At 39.9% G+C, this 17,094-nt stretch overlaps 2 protein-coding genes across 3 annotated transcripts in view; both read left to right on the forward strand.

Annotated features, from left to right (window-relative positions):
- LOC144340954 (uncharacterized) overlaps positions 1-7,775 on the forward strand; it is a 98,391-nt gene extending 90,616 nt beyond the window's left edge. The window contains exon 7 of the mRNA XM_078002584.1: positions 7,368-7,775. Coding sequence (XP_077858710.1) covers positions 7,368-7,390 — 23 coding nt within the window. The 3' untranslated portion in view covers positions 7,391-7,775. The remainder of the gene's footprint in view (positions 1-7,367) is intronic.
- Positions 1-17,094, forward strand: part of SGMS2 (sphingomyelin synthase 2) — a 90,871-nt gene that overhangs the window by 64,754 nt on the left and 9,023 nt on the right. The window contains exons 1-4 of one of the 2 annotated variants that reach the window (XM_078001498.1): positions 7,368-8,066; positions 8,663-8,779; positions 11,618-11,735; positions 15,241-15,394. In XM_078001498.1, the coding sequence (XP_077857624.1) occupies positions 11,682-11,735; positions 15,241-15,394 (208 nt within the window). In that variant the 5' untranslated portion in view covers positions 7,368-8,066; positions 8,663-8,779; positions 11,618-11,681. 2 annotated transcript variants of the gene reach the window in all.

The raw sequence follows: 17,094 nt of genomic DNA on the forward strand, positions 1-17,094 counted from the left end.
GGGCTTCCCTTTGTGGGTAACCCGACCTTTCTCTCTGGCTGCCCTTAAGATTTTTTCCTTCATTTCAACTTTGGTGAATCTGACAATTATGTGTCTTGCAGTTGCTCTTCTCAAGGAGTATCTTTGTGGCATTCTCTGTGTTTCCTGAATTTGAATGTTGGCCTGCCTTGCTAGGTTGGAGAAGTTCTCCTGGATGATATGCTGCAGAGTGTTTTCCAACTTGGTTCCATTCTCCCCGTCACTTTCAGGTACACCAGATTTAGATTTGGTCTTTTCACATAATCCCATATTTCTTGGAGGCTTTGTTCATTTCTTTTTACTCTTTTTTCTCTACACTTCTCTTCTTGCTTCATTTCATTCGTTCAATCTTCAGTCGCTGATAATCTTTCTTCCAGTTGATCAAGTCGGTTACTGAAGCTTGTGCATTTGTCATGTAGTTCTCATGTCATGGTTTTCATCTCTATCCATTCTTTTAAGGTCTTCTGTGCATTGATTATTCTAGTTATCCATTCATCCATTCCTTTTTCAAGGTTTTTAGTTTCTTTGTGCTGGTTATGTAGTTCCTCCTTGAGCTCTGAGAAGTTTGATCGACTGAAGCCTTCTTCTCTCAACTCATCAAAGTCATTCTCCATCCAGCTTTGTTCCATTGCTGGCGATGAGCTGTGTTCCTTTGGAGGGGGAGATGTGCTCTGATTTTTTGTATTTCCAGCTTTTCTGCATTACTTTTTCCCCATCTTTGTGGTTTTATCTGCCTTTGGTCTTTGATGATGGTGACATCCTGATGGGGTTTTGGTGTGGGTGTCCTTTCTGTTTCTTAGTTTTCCTTCTAACAGTCAGGACCCTCAGCTGCAGGTCTGTTGGAGTTTGCTTGAGGTCCACTCCAGACCCTGTTTGCCTGGGTATCAGCAGCGGAGGCTGCAGAAGATAGACTATTGCTGAACAGTGAGTGTTGCTGTCTGATTTTTGCTCTGGAAGCTTCGTCTCACAGGTGTACCTAGCCATGTGAGGTGTGAGATGTCAGTCTGCACCTAGTGGGGGATGTCACCCAGTTAGGCTACTCAGGGGTCAGGTACCCACTTGAGCAGTCAGTCTGTCCATTCTCAGATCTCAACCTCCATGCTGGGAGAACCACTGCTCTCTTCAAAGCTGTCAGACAGGGACATTTACCTCTGCTGAAGTTTCTGCTGCTTTTTGTTTAGCTATGCCCGGTCCCCAGAGGTGGAATCTACAGAGGCAGGCAGGCCTCCTTGAGCTGCAGTGGGCTCCACCCAATTTGAGCTTCCTGGTGGCTTTGTTTATCTTCTTAAACCTCAGCAATGGTGGGTGCCCCTCCCCCAGCCTGGCTGCCACCTTGCAGTTAGATCTCAGACTGCTGTGCTAGCAATGAAGGGAGGCTCCATGGGCGTGGGACCCTCTGGGCCAAGTGTGGCATATAATCTCCTTGTGTGTCGTTTGCTAAGACCCTTGGTAAAGCGCAGTATTAGGGTGGGAGTTACCCGATTTTCCAGGTGTTGTGTGTCTCAATTTCCTTTGGCTAGGAAAAGGAATTCCCTTCCCCCTTGCACTTCCCAGGTGAGGCGATGCCTCGCGCTGCTTCACTTCTCGCTGGTTGGGCTGCACCCTTGAACCAGCACCGACTGTCTGACACGCCCCAGTGAGATGAACCCGGTACCTCAGTTGAAAAGGCAGAAATCACCTGTCTTCTGTGTCATTCATGCTGGGAGCTGGAGGCTGGAGCTATTCCTATTCGGCCATCTTGGGCACACCCCAGATTTTCAGGATCTTGATAACCTGTTTCATAACCTTAGGTAGTTGTCAGCTAGGTAGCCTTAAATTTGCATATTAAAGGAAACAACTCAGGTGAAAATCAAATAGCAAAATTTGCATCATAAGGTACAGAGAGAAAAAGTCTAGAGGGAGATTAAAGATGAATGCCAAATCAAACGTAAAATTATAAAAATCTATCATAGGATTGCATAAGGAGACCAATTTTATTTAGAGATTACCTATCTATCTTTTAACCAGATCTCTGAACCCTGGGCAGAGCCCACACTGAATCCTGGGTTTCCAAAAAGGGAGAATTTTTGTGAGGCTAGACCATGTGATGATTTTATGGGGTACTTTAAAAAATTTTTTTACACAAAGATATTTCTAAGTGTTTAAACTACACTTTTCTTTAAAAACTGAAGCTAAGCCTCTGTTGCAATAACTATTTTAGTCAATAAATCAGGTAACAATACAAAAGCAAGCAGTTTAAAAGCTGAGATGAACTTGTCTGTTTATACTCTTGAAGTTCCATAAGGAGAAACAGGTTTCTCCCTGAAAGGGAGTCTGATGCCTTCTCCATTTTCTTTAAGGAACCCCAGGCTATTATAAAGTATTTTTGGTCCCTCATGAAGCAGAGGGTGAAAGAGAAAGGAGAGACAGCAGAAGTAAAGGAAGAAAACAGAATCCAGTCAACTGAGAAGAAAAAATTTTTTTAAAAAGGGTGCTGGGCATGGTGGCTCATACCTATAATTCCAGCACTTTGAGAGGCCAAGGCAGGTGGATCAACTGAGGTCAGGAGTTCAAGACCAGCCTGGTTAACATGGTGAAACCCCATCTGTACTAAAAATACAAAAATTAGCTGGGCATGGTGGTGTGTGCCTGTAATCCCAGCTACTTGGGAGACTGAAGCAGGAGAATCCTTTGAACCCAGGAGGCTGAGGTTGCAGTGAGCCACGATCACACCACTGTACTCCAGCCTGGACAACAGAGCAAGACTCTGTCTCAAAAAAAAAAACAAAAAAAAGGACAAGGTCCTAGGGGAGAAAAAAGAAAAACATGAAGTCCTCTTAAATACAAACACATGCAAACGTACAGACCCACCTCGTGGATGGTAGTTTTCAATTAAGCTGACTTTAACCATTGAGTTCCTTTAAAAAAAAATACTCTTTAAATCTCATTTCCATATTTCACGAACTAGGACAAATTGCCGCTATTTCAGAAGTACCAAGTATCAAACCAGAAAGGGCTTGATTTAGTAACCAAACCTCAGGCTGTCATGGTGGGAAAAGAAAAGGCAGAACCTTAGCTATTGAAATGCAGCATGGGGTGACTGCCATTGCTTTCAGTTTGACCTGGCTAGCAAAAAGGTGGCTTTGTTATGTAAATAAAGCCCCTTAAGTAATCAAAATAAAAAATCTTTCCTTTTTTTTTTTTTTTTCCTTTTTCTGGCTGTTTTTCTCCCCCCACTATACCACCTTACCATACTACCTTTTTTGTGTGTGTCTATGAGAATTTAGCCACTTCAGAGGCCTTGTTCCCCATAATTTGGAACTTTCATTCGGATTTGATCAAGTTGGGTGAAGTTGGTTAAACCCAATGGGAAAAAGACTGAAACAATATCAAAAACAGAAACAATAAATAAAAAACCAGTTAAGCAAAACAAATGATTACACAACTTATATGATTACTGAACGCTCTAATGGTAAAGAGACATTAAGAGCAGCTGGTTGTTAATGTTAACTTTAGCCAAGACAAACCCCGATTTAGTTAGTTATCTAGGGGTGGGTGGGTCTCAGACTGAAGACTGCTGTCTATCCTAATGAAGCAGCCTTGTTGTCTGGGGTGATACCTGAGGTTCATTGTCTCATGCAGAGGAAATCAAGGACATGGACACACATGGAGCGAGGTTAAAAGCAGAGAATTAATAGGCAAAAGGAAAAGAGCTTTCTCCTGCAGAGAGAGGGGTCCCAAATGGGTTTCTGCTTCCTCAGTGAAATGCAGGAGGTTTTACAGATGAGCCTGAGGAGGTGGTGTTTGATTTACATAGGGCATGAAAGATTGCCTGGACCAGGTGTGCCATTTGCATAAGGGTGCAAAAAACTGGCCACCTCCACCCTAATCTTTTATTATGCAAATAGGTTATCTTCCTGGCCAGCACCATGTTGCCTGTGTCTTTACTGTACACATGGTGACAAAAGGGAAGATGGAGCCTCCACGTTGAACATACCTGGCTACCAGGTAGCCATTTTGTATTGGCACAGCTGCCAGCAGCAACCTGTGCAAGCTTCCAGCTTGCTTATCTATGTTTGCAGCTCAATTTTTCAGGCTGCTCTTCATTAGACAAAAAAAAAATGTTTCTCGGGCTGCTTTCTGTTAGAAGGGAAGCCTTGCTGAGGACTCTTTTACCCTCACTATCTGCCTAAATAACTTTTCTATCTTCTGTGTCACTAGGAGCAGGAAAAAAAAAAAACTCATCTTCCCTTTTGGAAGGGAAACTCCGTAAAGGAGTTACCTGCGTTCCATCATCATGGAAGCAAGAAAACGTGTCTTCCTTGTATTGGAAGCAACTAAAACTCCAAAAAAAAGTTGTGACAGCAAAATAAACTTTAGATCTCAACTAGAATTGGGGAGATCAGGGATTCTCTGGAATGGGTGCTTCCAGGCCTCAGCAAATTGTCCTGTTGGTTTAAGCCATAAAGATAGCCCAAGACTCAACCAAGCACTGATAGATTTGTCAAAGGTTAGGGGCATCTCCACTCAGAATCCCTCTGTGGTTACCAAAATGTGAACCCTGAAAATTTGAGACAGGTCTCAGTTAATTTAGAAAGTATTTTGCCAAGGTTGAGGATGCACGCCCATGACACAGCCTTGGGAGGTCTTGATGACATGTGCCCAAGGTGGTCAGAGCACAGTTTGGTTTTATACATCTTAGGGGGACATGAGACATGAATCAACATATGTAAGATGAACATTGGTTCGGTCTGGAAAGGTGGGACAACTCAAAGCAGGGAGGGGGCTTCCAGGTCATAAGTAGATAAGAAATAAATGGTTGCATTCTTTTGGGCTTCTGATTAGCCTCTCCAAAGCAGGCAATGAGATATGCATTTATCTCAGTGAGCAGATGTGTGAGAATGAGAGGCAGGTTTGCCCTAAGCAGTTCCCAGCTTGACTTTTCCCTCTAGCTTAGTGATTTTGGGACCCCGAGATATTTTCCTGTCACAATAGGAATGAATATGTTGCGATCATTGTCTTGATGACAAACATTCTGTCCCAAGATTTGTTGACACATGATGAATGTGCTGTGTATATTTAATCTTAATCCCAAGGAAAATATTAATTTTAACACTAATGACGATAAATGGGCATTGTACTCACATAGTGTTCTTACTCCCAGGGGCACAAAGCTCTTCACAATTATTTAGTCATTCTCATAGCAGTCCCATGAGGTGGGTGGCTGTTTCCTCTTGGGGAAAAAAAAAGAAAAAAGGTTACTAATTGGATTTTCTTCTGTTCCACATTCTGTGTTCTAGAACCAAGTAGCTACCTTATAAAGACCATCTGTACATCCACTGTGAAATGGAGTTTCAAAATCACAAGCTTCTCTCACACATGAACACAAGTCTAGGAGCACATATGAAAGAGTAAAGTTGAAGGGAATTTGGATGATGGTTTGGCAAGATGCTGTAAGTGGATTAGGCAAGGCTGCTAAAGAGATACAGGAAATGGCTGTGTTAGTGCTTCGGACCGACCTCCGTTAGAAGTAGTAGTTCATGGTGTTGAAGGTTTGTTGTTGAAAATACCTTCCTGAGGCACCTCTTCATTGTGCTTATTCTTCCCACAACATTGTGCCTATTCTTCCCACAACATTGTGCCAAGACACTGTCAAGCCAGAGGGCCACTGGGCCTTTCTTATCCTGCTGTAATGTATTGATAGCTGGGGGCTCTGCAGAAGGACAAGAGAAAGGTGAGATGTTTATAATTCTCAGTAGCACCTTTTAGCTAGTCTCATGCTCCCTTATCCCCTATTTCTCTACCAGGCCAGCTTTCCATATGCTTTTGCTTTCTCAGAATCAGAGCCTGTGTGTGGACACATCTTGTCCCGGGAGCAGGGAAACAGTACAACCAAACCTCTCACTTTATCTAGTGACCAGCACATCCCACTCCTTCCTTTCACAATATGCCAATCAGTCTTCTCCAGTAGTCTTTCATCGTTTTAGCCCTGTCTCTTTGGTTAGACTGCAAGCTCTTTGGCTGAATGTTCAGGTCAGGTGTTTTTCACTCCTTTTAATTTCCCCTACATAGCCCTCAGCACTGGGGCATTTAGGTGTACAGTAAACACTTGTGGCTTATTTGCCACCCATAATTGTAAACAGGCATTGCCTGTACATATTGACTGCCATTTTCACTTTTTTTTCCTTTCATTAAATAAAGGCTTAGCTGTCATCACTTTGAGTTTGTCCTCCTCAGTTTTCCCTGAAGTTACCCTGAAAGGGGGTGGGGGGCGCTTTAAAATGCAGTGGATTGTGCTTAAGTTGAGCAGTGTATCCAGGGAGGGGACTAATTACAAGGTTTGAAAACCTCATCAGGTGGCTGGCTTCTGTAGCAGGACTAAAAGACTGCTCTCCTAAATTGAGAACAGCTGGGGCCGTGTACGAGCAAGTATAAAAGAGGTGGCAGTGGTGCCCTGTGTCCTAAAGAAATGTGTGTTCTCTGGAACCTGTGAAGCTGAAGCCAAAGGTAGTTATCCTCATCAGTGTCGTGGTGGGTGAGTCCCCTGAGCTGGTCCTCTGGAGGCCCGTTTCTATTGTTTGGTAGAAATTGTGGTGGCTGCATCAAAATGTCATTAGTTACTAATTTATCATGCCAATTGTAGTGAGGTATTTTTATCCTTCAAATAAATTCTACTTGTTACCTGTGTGAGAGACATAGCTAAAGCTTGGTGTATCTTTTCAGAGTTATTTTGAAGACTGCCAGCTTTTCTTGTATATGGCATGCATCTCTGAATATAAAAGGATAAACTGAGGCTGTGCCATTTTAAATATCTTGAATGTGGTGTTCTTGAATCTGTTCTTGAAAGCGAGCACTTAAAAAGACTTGTTTTTTAATTAGAAAATAGAAAATTGACTATTTTGACAAATGCAGAGAGTAACAATTATTCAATGCATATAAGCCACTTACCAGTTTTGTATTTTTTCTTTATGGCTCATAGAAAATACAGTCTTTGGAAGGATTGATGTGATCTCTGGTTAATTTCTAGCTTATTATGACTTCATGGTTAGCAACAAGTGATAGTGTCTGATGAAGTGTTTGCAATGTTGGGTCCTGATTTTTCTTTAAGGAAATTTAAAGGGAACTGATTGTTAAAATGTTCCTATTTCCTATTTCTACCGATACTAGCTCAAAAAGAGATGAGAATTCCAAGATAAAACAGTTCAGTATTTTGTAAATCAACTTGATCTCGGCAGCTTTAACTAGGTTCTGACATTATGTTTATAAAGCAAATGACTTTGGTATTTGTTTCCTTATTTTAAGAATTTTTTTTTGGATGGTTGATAATTGGACAAGCATAGTTTCTGAATATAATTTTGTTTTTCTTTTAGGTGGGATAGTAACATCTTTTTGAGGGAAGAATTGGCTTCCTTTGTTGAAAGTGGTGAAGGTACAGCATATAGTTGCATGGAAGGAACGGTAATCAGATGGCTACCTTCTACCTTTTGTGTTAGGAAACAAAGTCCATTGTAAGAGTCCATGTTGATCTTGGAAATAGAAGGATTGAAAAAAGCTAAATTTCCACAAAGAACAAGAACTTGACCATCTCCTTTTTGATCTGAAGACTAGGGGACAATGGATATCATAGAGACAGCAAAACTTGAAGAACATTTGGAAAATCAACCCAGTGATCCTACAAACACTTACACAAGACCCACTGAACCTGTTGAAGAAGAAAACAAAAATGGCAATGGTAAACCCAAGAGCTTATCCAGTGGGCTGCGAAAAGGCACCAAAAAGTACCCGGACTATATCCAAATTGCTATGCCCACTGAATCAAGGAACAAATTTCCACTAGAGTGGTGGAAAACGGGCATTGCCTTCATATATGCGGTTTTCAACCTCGTCTTGACAACCGTCATGATCACAGTTGTACATGAGAGGGTCCCTCCCAAGGAGCTTAGCCCTCCACTCCCAGACAAGTTTTTTGATTACATTGATAGGGTGAAATGGGCATTTTCTGTATCAGAAATAAATGGGATTATATTAGTTGGATTATGGATCACCCAGTGGCTGTTTCTGAGATACAAGTAAGTAAATCTAATGTTTTGGGGATTTGCCATGGGTTTGTTTTTGAGTGAATAGATGAGTAATTGAGATCATCTTTCCTTTTTATTCCAATAAATTCAGTCTTACCCAAACATTTGATGAAAGAAAGCAGTAGAAAGCTCTACCACATTGAATAAATTCAGTCACTATTCAGTAAGTGTTTGTTGAGCAACTGTGTATGAAAGTGGCAGTGTACAGCAGTACTGTGGTGGGTGACTCAGAGTTGATGAATTTAAGGTGCAGTTCCTGACTTCCAGCTATGGTATTTGTATGATAAATCAAGAGGCTTGGAAAGGAATAACATTCACTTCCATCATGTTTGTTATTTCAGGCTCTTGACAAGTGGGAAAAGGAATAGGTTGAGAAACTTTTTTCTCCATTACTCATAATGTGATGTCTGTATTGGTCTAGAGTCAATAGCCTGCTTTAAGGTTTGCCTGGATTCAGTTCTCAAATTTTACATTTCTGTGGGGCTGGGTGTGTGGGTGTGGTTTTGGTTTTTTGTTTGCTTGCTATCTAGTTACAAGAGTTTAAGAAACTGAGTTTAGAACTGAATCCATGCGGTTTTGATTTTTAGATTTCTAAAGTAAACTTGCCCTCTGGTTTTCCTTGGACATCACAAAGGAGCTCATGGTTCACTGGGTTCAGCCTCCTCATTTTTGGAATAGTAGGAAATCAAGAAGAAATAAGTCAGGTACTTTTGCTTTGAAGACACTTAAGAATTGGACATAGCCCTGAAGTGGTTATTTCTGCTTCTCTATGTGAATTCTGACTCCTAGTCCATAAAAACAAAGGCTCCTTAATTCCTCCTTTCCTCTCATTCATCATTTAGACATTTGTTTTCTACTGGGATGGTAGTGATTAAATCACTAAAATATGATTTTGATCAAAACACTGACCATAATATGGAGTTTAAAAATGTAATATATGCTAACTTGTATACAATCTGAAGATTCCAGGTCACATAGGATTTCAGTATTAATGCCACAAGATCATTCTTAGAGAATTTTGGCTGTATTGTTTTTCAGTTGGTAACATTTTTCATTACTTGATCAATTATAGGACTCTCAATGTGGTATATCCACTCAGACCCTAACACTGTTACTGTTTTGTGATTAGAGGAATTCAAAGAGTTCCCCAAATGCAACTTTGCAGTCTTAAAACGTTATTCCACAAACTGCAGTCATTCCTAAGCATTTTCCTTAATATAACTCTTCATGTGTTTCCTTAATATGCTTAAGTAATAGACTTAACTATGAGTTGTCTTTTACTTAAAAAAGTAACCTGCTCCTTAAATTGTTAAAGGATGCTTTATGCTAAAAGCAAAAAATGTATTTATGAACTTCAGTGTTTTTCTTTTTAGTGTCTGGAAATTAACACAATGTAAGAGAGCCTGCTAAGGCTGCAGATAATTTGCTTTCTTCTTTATTTAGAGCAAGGTTTTATTGATATATGTGTGAAACGAGAAATTGTCCAGGATCTGGTAAGTATGTGGACTCCACCCTGAAGTATAGTTTTTCCCTCAATTTAGCTATATTTTCATCTAGATTCTTTTTGAATTTTCATTAGATAGTTATTGTTAACTGCCTGTACTTACCACCTTAGATTTCAACATATCCAAACACAGGGTCACATAGCCGGACCATACATTTTAATGATATCCACTGTTTCAGTTGCAATTCACACAAGTTTGCCTTTTTACATTTGAAGTAGAATTGGCTCTTACATTTTAGTAACTAGTAGAATAATTTTTATAACCTGTTTTGAGCATCCCAGCTGAATGAGGAATGTTGCTTACTCTCTCTTTTAAAAGCACCTTTCAAAGCTATGGTAAAAAAATCATTAGCACTAGTTCATTTTCTAAATAAGGCTGTAGAGTACATCTTTCACCTTCTAAGTTTTCTGTTTTGAGTACAGCTCAACTCAGAATGCTGGGATGAATGTAATTGACTCATAATAATTTCTGCTTATTACTTCACCTTGTCTAACAGCATGGAGCACAATTCAAAACAGCACTCTGTTGGAACCTGAGGTTGGATCAAAGGCTGAATTGGTTTTCCCTTAACTGAGGGGAGAAACTCAGCACTGTTTATTACCTGCTCCTTTTTAGTACCAGGAAAGGCAGAACTAGAATAGCAAACCTTTAAAGAAATGCCTTAGGGATAAATAAATACTCTCATCTACCAGTCTAGGTAGTGTTCCCTTCTATTTTTTTTTTCTTTTGACCCCAGAAACCTTGGAATACTCTTAAAATAGCTATTGGAAACAGACAGCTGAAATATATATTTACACATAATTCTTGAAATTAGAAGTTCCAGATGGTACCTGAGTTAGACTTTGATTCATGTCAGAACCACAATCTTACGGAAAACTTAAAATATGTCACATTACCTGAAACTGCCTGTTTTTCCCGAAGTCTTTGATCACTACCAGTCTTGAAAGCTTGAGAGCTCTGAAAATGAGAGACCTCGAGTAATATGTTTTATGTACTAAGGAAATAACACCTAGCAAGTCTAGGGGCTTTATGTGGAGTCCCACTCATCTCTTAATCCCCAGAGCCCAGAGCTTATAGACCTAACTATACAACAGAAAAGGAGCTGTCCTGTTCAGCTGGACTGAGGACATTCAGACCTGTGATGCCCATTCAGATACCCATGAGGCAATGGTACAATGGCAGAGCCCTTCCCCTTTGAAGACAGGATCCTCAGTCATCCACTGGGAAGCCTGGCTTAGGCTGAGGACTCAGGTCATGAAGCACAGGGGCTAATGTTAGTTAAGACAACTTTCTTCCCACAGAAATATAAAGTGAAAAATGACTTGTGGGATTTTTTTGTCCTTTTTTGATCAAGATTGAATAAAATAATCAGCTTATAATTCACTATTAAATGTAATTAATTGTATGAGAACACTTATGGACATTTTCAAGATAGAGTTTTTTGAAAATCTATTTAGCCACAGAGAGAATAGTTCATGCCTGTGTTGTCAAAATACCTTCAGATGGTCCTCAAATAAACCCTGCTTATACCGTGGGTTAAATGTGTTGTCACATTTCCCTATGTGTCTAATGATGTAATGTCACCTTGACTCATTAGTTAATTCCTCTGTGATCGTAGCTTGCTTATTCCTTTCATATGTTCTCAAGAGAGGGTTTTAATGCGGTGAGTTGACTGAAAATACAGACAGGTTCATTGAATTCTCTGGTAAAGAGTGCCTTTGAGGAGAGGTGATTACGTAGACTCTTCATCTACTTTAGTTCCCCCACTGCACACACACACATCCTTTGGAAGTCAAACCACCTAGATTTATTGCAGTAAGTGAATCTTCATTTTGAAAACTGTGGTGCAATCTCTCCATGGAACTGTAGGGATGGGCAACTCACAAGTAAGCCTTTAAACTCTGTGAAACTGTGGTTTGTTTGTTAATGCCATTCTGTACCGATTATTCTTTATCCTGTTAAACATTGTTTTATTTTTCATTAGGAATAAAAACAAACAGTAAACCTGTTTTTCCCCATCCCTATTTTTTCCTTTAGGTCAATAGTGGGACGCAGATTCTGTTTTATTATTGGAACTTTATACCTGTATCGCTGCATTACAATGTATGTTACTACTCTACCTGTGCCTGGAATGCATTTCCAGTGTGCTCCAAAGGTCAGTACTTCCAAACTACCACTTAGAAGAAACCAGGCAAACAGTCATTGATCACTTACCCTTTATTATACATTCTTCTAGACACTTTCCTATGTGTTAACTGAAATCTAGCATCTTTTCTGTCTTCTATTTAGATTTGAGAGGAAGAAATTAAAATGTATTTATAAAATATATTTTGTGCTAAAAAAAAATATTTTCTGCTAACTGAAAATTACCATTGGGGGTTTGATTCTACTTTGTTACCTTCTCATTTACTTATTCATTAATGCATTCATTCTACAGGCATTAAGCTTATGTACCAGGGATTGTAGTAACCCAAACAATGTCCCTCTTCTGGAGCTTATATTCTATTAGGGATGACAAATTATAAACAAAGTCATAATTTGTCACATGATGATAAGTCAGGTGATTGTCACATGGAGAACAGCAGAGCTGAGTAAGGTGAAAGGGTGCTTGAGGGTTCTATTTGATGATATAGAGGTCTTTAATAACAAAGCATTTGGGCAGGAACCAAGACCAGGAAATGAGGCATGTGGATGGCATGAGAGCTCTAGGCTAAAACACTGCTTATTCACAGTGAATAAAGGAAGAGTAGGGAGGCTGGTGTGTCAGAGTGGAGTTGTGAAGGGTCGGGGTGTGCAGACCACAGATCACATAGGGTCTTGCAGTGCGGTATAGGAACTTCAGCCTTAGCGGTAGCAGTGGAAGTAATGAGAAGTTGTTCAGTTCGGGATATAGGATATGCTAATAACTTGGATATGGGTTTGAGAGAAAGGAGTCAAGGATGACTCCAAGGTTTTTAGCAGCTGGAAAGAGAGAGTGGCCTTTGAGTGAGACAGTGCGTGAGGATGTCTTCTGAAACCGTCCTAAGAAGGAATTACAGTTTATCCAGGAAGAGCGAGTTCTTGAGAGAGCTGTTAATCATCTCGGACTTCAGTGCACCCTGGTTTACAAAATGGAAAATTACAAATCATGTGCTTTCTGGACAAAGGAATGAAGTCTAACATCATATTTTACTGAACACTAAGCAGATGTCTGAGGTGAAAGAAAAATCGAGCTTCTCTGAAGACGTCCACAGTCTCCCTCACCAAATATAGGTGTGGCTGGAGAAGCTATACTTTTCCAAAGCCATCAAAGCAGAAAATGTCTGTAATTAAAACAGTGTACATATTGAATTTAAACACTGGCTGATTTTAGTGAAGCTAATTTAAGGCGTGGGAGAAGTTCAGAAGTGTAATAAACACTTCTAAGGGGCTATTGCAATGTGTTAAATGGAGAAATGGCCACAGAAAAGAAGGCAAACCCATCTTAGTAACGGATGAGGTTTGCAGGATGAATTGCTATGATTATAGAAAGAAAGTAAATTAAAGATTGTCCTCTGTGGAAGAGTTGCAATCTTCAGAAGCCACATCAGTGCTGTTGGATAGCCAAGCTACAAATAGTCACAGTGGAACCTCTGGTAACATCCTTACTAATCATCGCCCAGGTTCACTTGTTGGGACCCCTTCCTGAAGCATAAGCAAGCTATACATGCCTGAATCATGGTTCAGTAAAAGAAACACAAATCAGTTGGTTTGACTAGAGGTGAGGTGGTGTCATAGAACAGGCATCAGAGTTGTGTTCTGAATTTGGTTCGTCTGCTGGCTTTGGGTGCTGCTTAGATGTTTATGGTTACAAAGCTATTAGATAATCTACTTGTCTCCTGTGTTGCTGACTCTATAGAATGTCCTTCATGACTATAAGGAATATCAGAACTTTGTATATGGAAGCCACTCACTATGGAAAAGTGTCATATCTGTTATAGTAATTGATGCCTGTACAACTTGTAACTCACCAGACATGCTTACAAGAGCCATCATAGTGAAAGCTTTGCTTTCCTAGTTTTCCAGTTGCCTTCTCCTTTATGTATCCTATGGTTCACTTTTAATTTTTTGCTTAGACTTTGCTTTAATCTCCAATCCAAGTTTTGATTGACAGTCGGACAATCTGTGTTCTTCAAAGTGTGTTTAGATAAGTGTTGGCCCAGTTATTATAAAATGATTACATGAAATGATTTAGCTTTGCAAACCTATTTTTCCACATATAAGAATGTTTGGCTGGGAGAGCAACATTCCCCTTCCCTGAGAAAGCTTTCTAGGGCGAGCTATCCCTCACCTTGGCCACAGGTGGCCAAACACCTACTTTTTTTTTTTTTTTTTTTTGGGACAGAGTTTTGCTCTTGTTGCCCAGGCTGGAGTGCAATGGTGCAATCTTGGCTCACCACAACCTCCACCTCCCAGGTTCAAGCAATTCTCCTGCCTCAGTGTCCCGAGTAGCTGGGATTACAGGCATGTGCCACCACACCTAGCTGGTTTTTGTTTTTGTTTTTTTAGTAGAGACAGGGTTTCTCCATGTTGATCAGGTTGATCTCGAACTCTTGACCTCAGATACTTACCTTCTTAATGGAAGAAACAATGTAGATGATAAGCTTTCCTATTTGGCAGCAGCCAAGTTGGTCTCTCCTGTACCTAATGTACCACCCATTGCACTCCAGCCTGGGTGAAGGAGCAAGACCCTGTCTCAAAAGGTCTTTCTGTATTTCTCTCCCGTGTATTCTATTACATGATTTTTTTTCTGAGCATTATTCTTTGATTTTCTCAATCAATTTGCTCTACACTCATCTGATCTGAATCCCCCACCCAATCTAGCCCCTCAATAATTCAGTATTCCAATTTTCTGTGCCTACAGTTTTGACCAACTCCTTCCTGTATGATTAAATTGTAATGGAGTACAAACCTCTCCAGCCCTTGGCCTAGCCCAGCATTGTTTCTCATGTCATCACAGTGGCTTTGTGGGGCTGCTGCACCTTGTCCAAAGGAGCTCTCCTAGCCTCCTGCCATAGCACACAGGCTATTTCTTTAGGGATGTTTTTCCTAATCAAAGCTACTCGTTTTTAAAGCTGCCAGTGCATCCCTAATCCATCATTTTCAAACCTATTTAAATTATTTAATGAGTTGCAACTCCTCTTCTTAATTGTAAATGTTTTGTCAGACATTAATACAGCTATATGTCTGTCCACTTTAGGCTGCCCACCTAATACAAGGTACCAATTCACTGTAGAGAATATTGGTAATGTGGTATGCAGCTGAATCAAATATTAACCATTCAAAACCCTCACTTCCCCCTGCAAAAAGGAAAGAAAGTAGCTTTGATCTGCTTTTTAGCACATAGTCGTGGTGAAGTCATTGGTTATTAATATTTTTAAAAGCTTTGCCCAAGGACACACCACCACCAAGACATATTATTAGTAACATATTGAATAATTTAAAACATGTCAATAAAACTTGCCAATAAATGAATAAAACCCAGTTTGAGGAGCTTCTCCTTGGATTCTTTTTGACTTTTTAGGTTAAAAAGAAAAAAAAAAAATCACAACCTGGTGTCCTTTCTAAGAGTCACACAATTAGACTGAAACATGATTTTAGCCACTTGTAGATTCCCTTCTTAATCTTCTTGTGTCGTTCAGCTTAATGGAGACTCTCAGGCAAAAGTACAACGGATTCTACGATTGATTTCTGGTGGTGGATTGTCCATAACTGGATCACATATCTTATGTGGAGACTTCCTCTTCAGCGGTCACACGGTTACGCTGACACTGACTTATTTGTTCATCAAAGAATGTAAGTAATAGCCCATTCCCACTGAACTGATAACTGTAGTGGGAGGGGTCCCTGGGCTCTGAAATTGATAGGAGCCCTTATTTTCTTGGGATTGATAAGCTGTGAAAGAGACAGGTGTGTGTGTGTGTGTGTGAATATATGTGTGTGTGTGTGTGTGTATATATATATATATATAAAATTTCAACTAGTCATATGTGATTTGAACCCTGAAGGCTTAAAACTTGGCCCTGGCTTCTCTCTAGCATTTAACATGCCTCTAAAACATCTCCCTTCTTGGTTAGTACTTCTTAAGGTATGAAAATCTATCTTAATATTAGAATTAATTGTTAATTTTATTGCAAAAAGGATTGGTACATTCTAAAGACAGTTGTAATGACCTTTGCATTATTTGTAGGACACTTCCATTCTAGCATTCCAAATAATTCAGTTAATGTGTTCCTCTTTTTAAAACATTTCCAAGTCCCACTTTATTCTAATTTCATCATTTTCCAGCACTTTCTATGCTTTCATAGGAGTCTTCATGGACCATTTTGCCAATACTGATTATTTTCTTCTCAAGAAGAAATGTGGTGGCAAAAAATAAAAATCTTTCTATATTTATATGCTTAGTTCACATTATAGAAAATCCTTGGGTTTTCTAGTAGGTTTTATGGCCAAAATCATGTCTATCATGTCTTGTTCTTTGTAGGGTTGTACTGTTTTAGCTGCCCAGTAGATCCCATTTTTATATATTTCCGAGGTTTTGTATATTTAGGCCTGTTACCTCAAAATCCTTTTGAAGTAATAATGCTTCTCCCTTCAGGTTTGCAAAGCTGGTCAGTATTACCCTTCATCTTTAGTTCCAAGTTACCTCATGCCAGTATTTTTTAGAGGTTTATCTTAATCCTTTTCACTGGACATATTTAAAAGGAGGTCTTTCAGCAGAGAGCAGCAGAAGGCAGCTTCCCCTCCCCTGTCCTCCTTGCTCTTCCCTCCTCACTTGGCCCTTTGTTAATCCAAATAGGTTCATCCTAATTGAATGGTGGTGTGGAAGTCAAGGGTTATCTTCAGTGGTGCAGAAGTGAATTATTGCCCCTTTGATTACCTGGGGTATTTGGTTTAAGTTCTGCTGTGAGGGCAAGATGACAAAAGAGTTGAGGTTCTCTGTAGTAGATGAAGTCAAGTCTTTTTTTGTGAGAATTGTAGCATCTCTTTGTTGCTTCCTTTGTAAATTCTACATACAGACCTGCGGTAGGGAGAAATTGGGATACATGTGGGGTCTTCATACTTGACTTAAAAGTTGAAGCCTCTGCACCTTTTCCCTTATTTCTATTCTCACACTCTTGGGGTGGTGGGGTGGGTCCTGGATCTGTCTCTGCACCATCATCAGAGGATGGTCTCTTCCTTAAATTTAGTCACTCCATTTCTAATATTGAGTTATTGGTTCTGGGGGGTTGGGTGGAAGGATATATGTTGCTATGGTTCTAACTCTAATTTTGCCAAGGAAAGTTCCATCAGTGTGCAATGTAAGATCAGTCATTGTCTAGTCTAGATGTACATTTGAGTTTCGGATCTTCTCTCTAATCTGAAGATCATAAAAAACTTACAGAAGGAGATGGGGATGAGGGTGGAGGTGGGGAAGGGCATTTCAGAGTGAAGGCATTGTAGGTTTAAAGTAATAAAAACACCCCCAGGAAACTTAGATTCAGTTTTCTAAAATA

The sequence above is a fragment of the Macaca mulatta genome, chromosome 5 (assembly GCF_049350105.2).
Source record: "Macaca mulatta isolate MMU2019108-1 chromosome 5, T2T-MMU8v2.0, whole genome shotgun sequence".
Lineage (NCBI taxonomy): Eukaryota > Metazoa > Chordata > Mammalia > Primates > Cercopithecidae > Macaca > Macaca mulatta.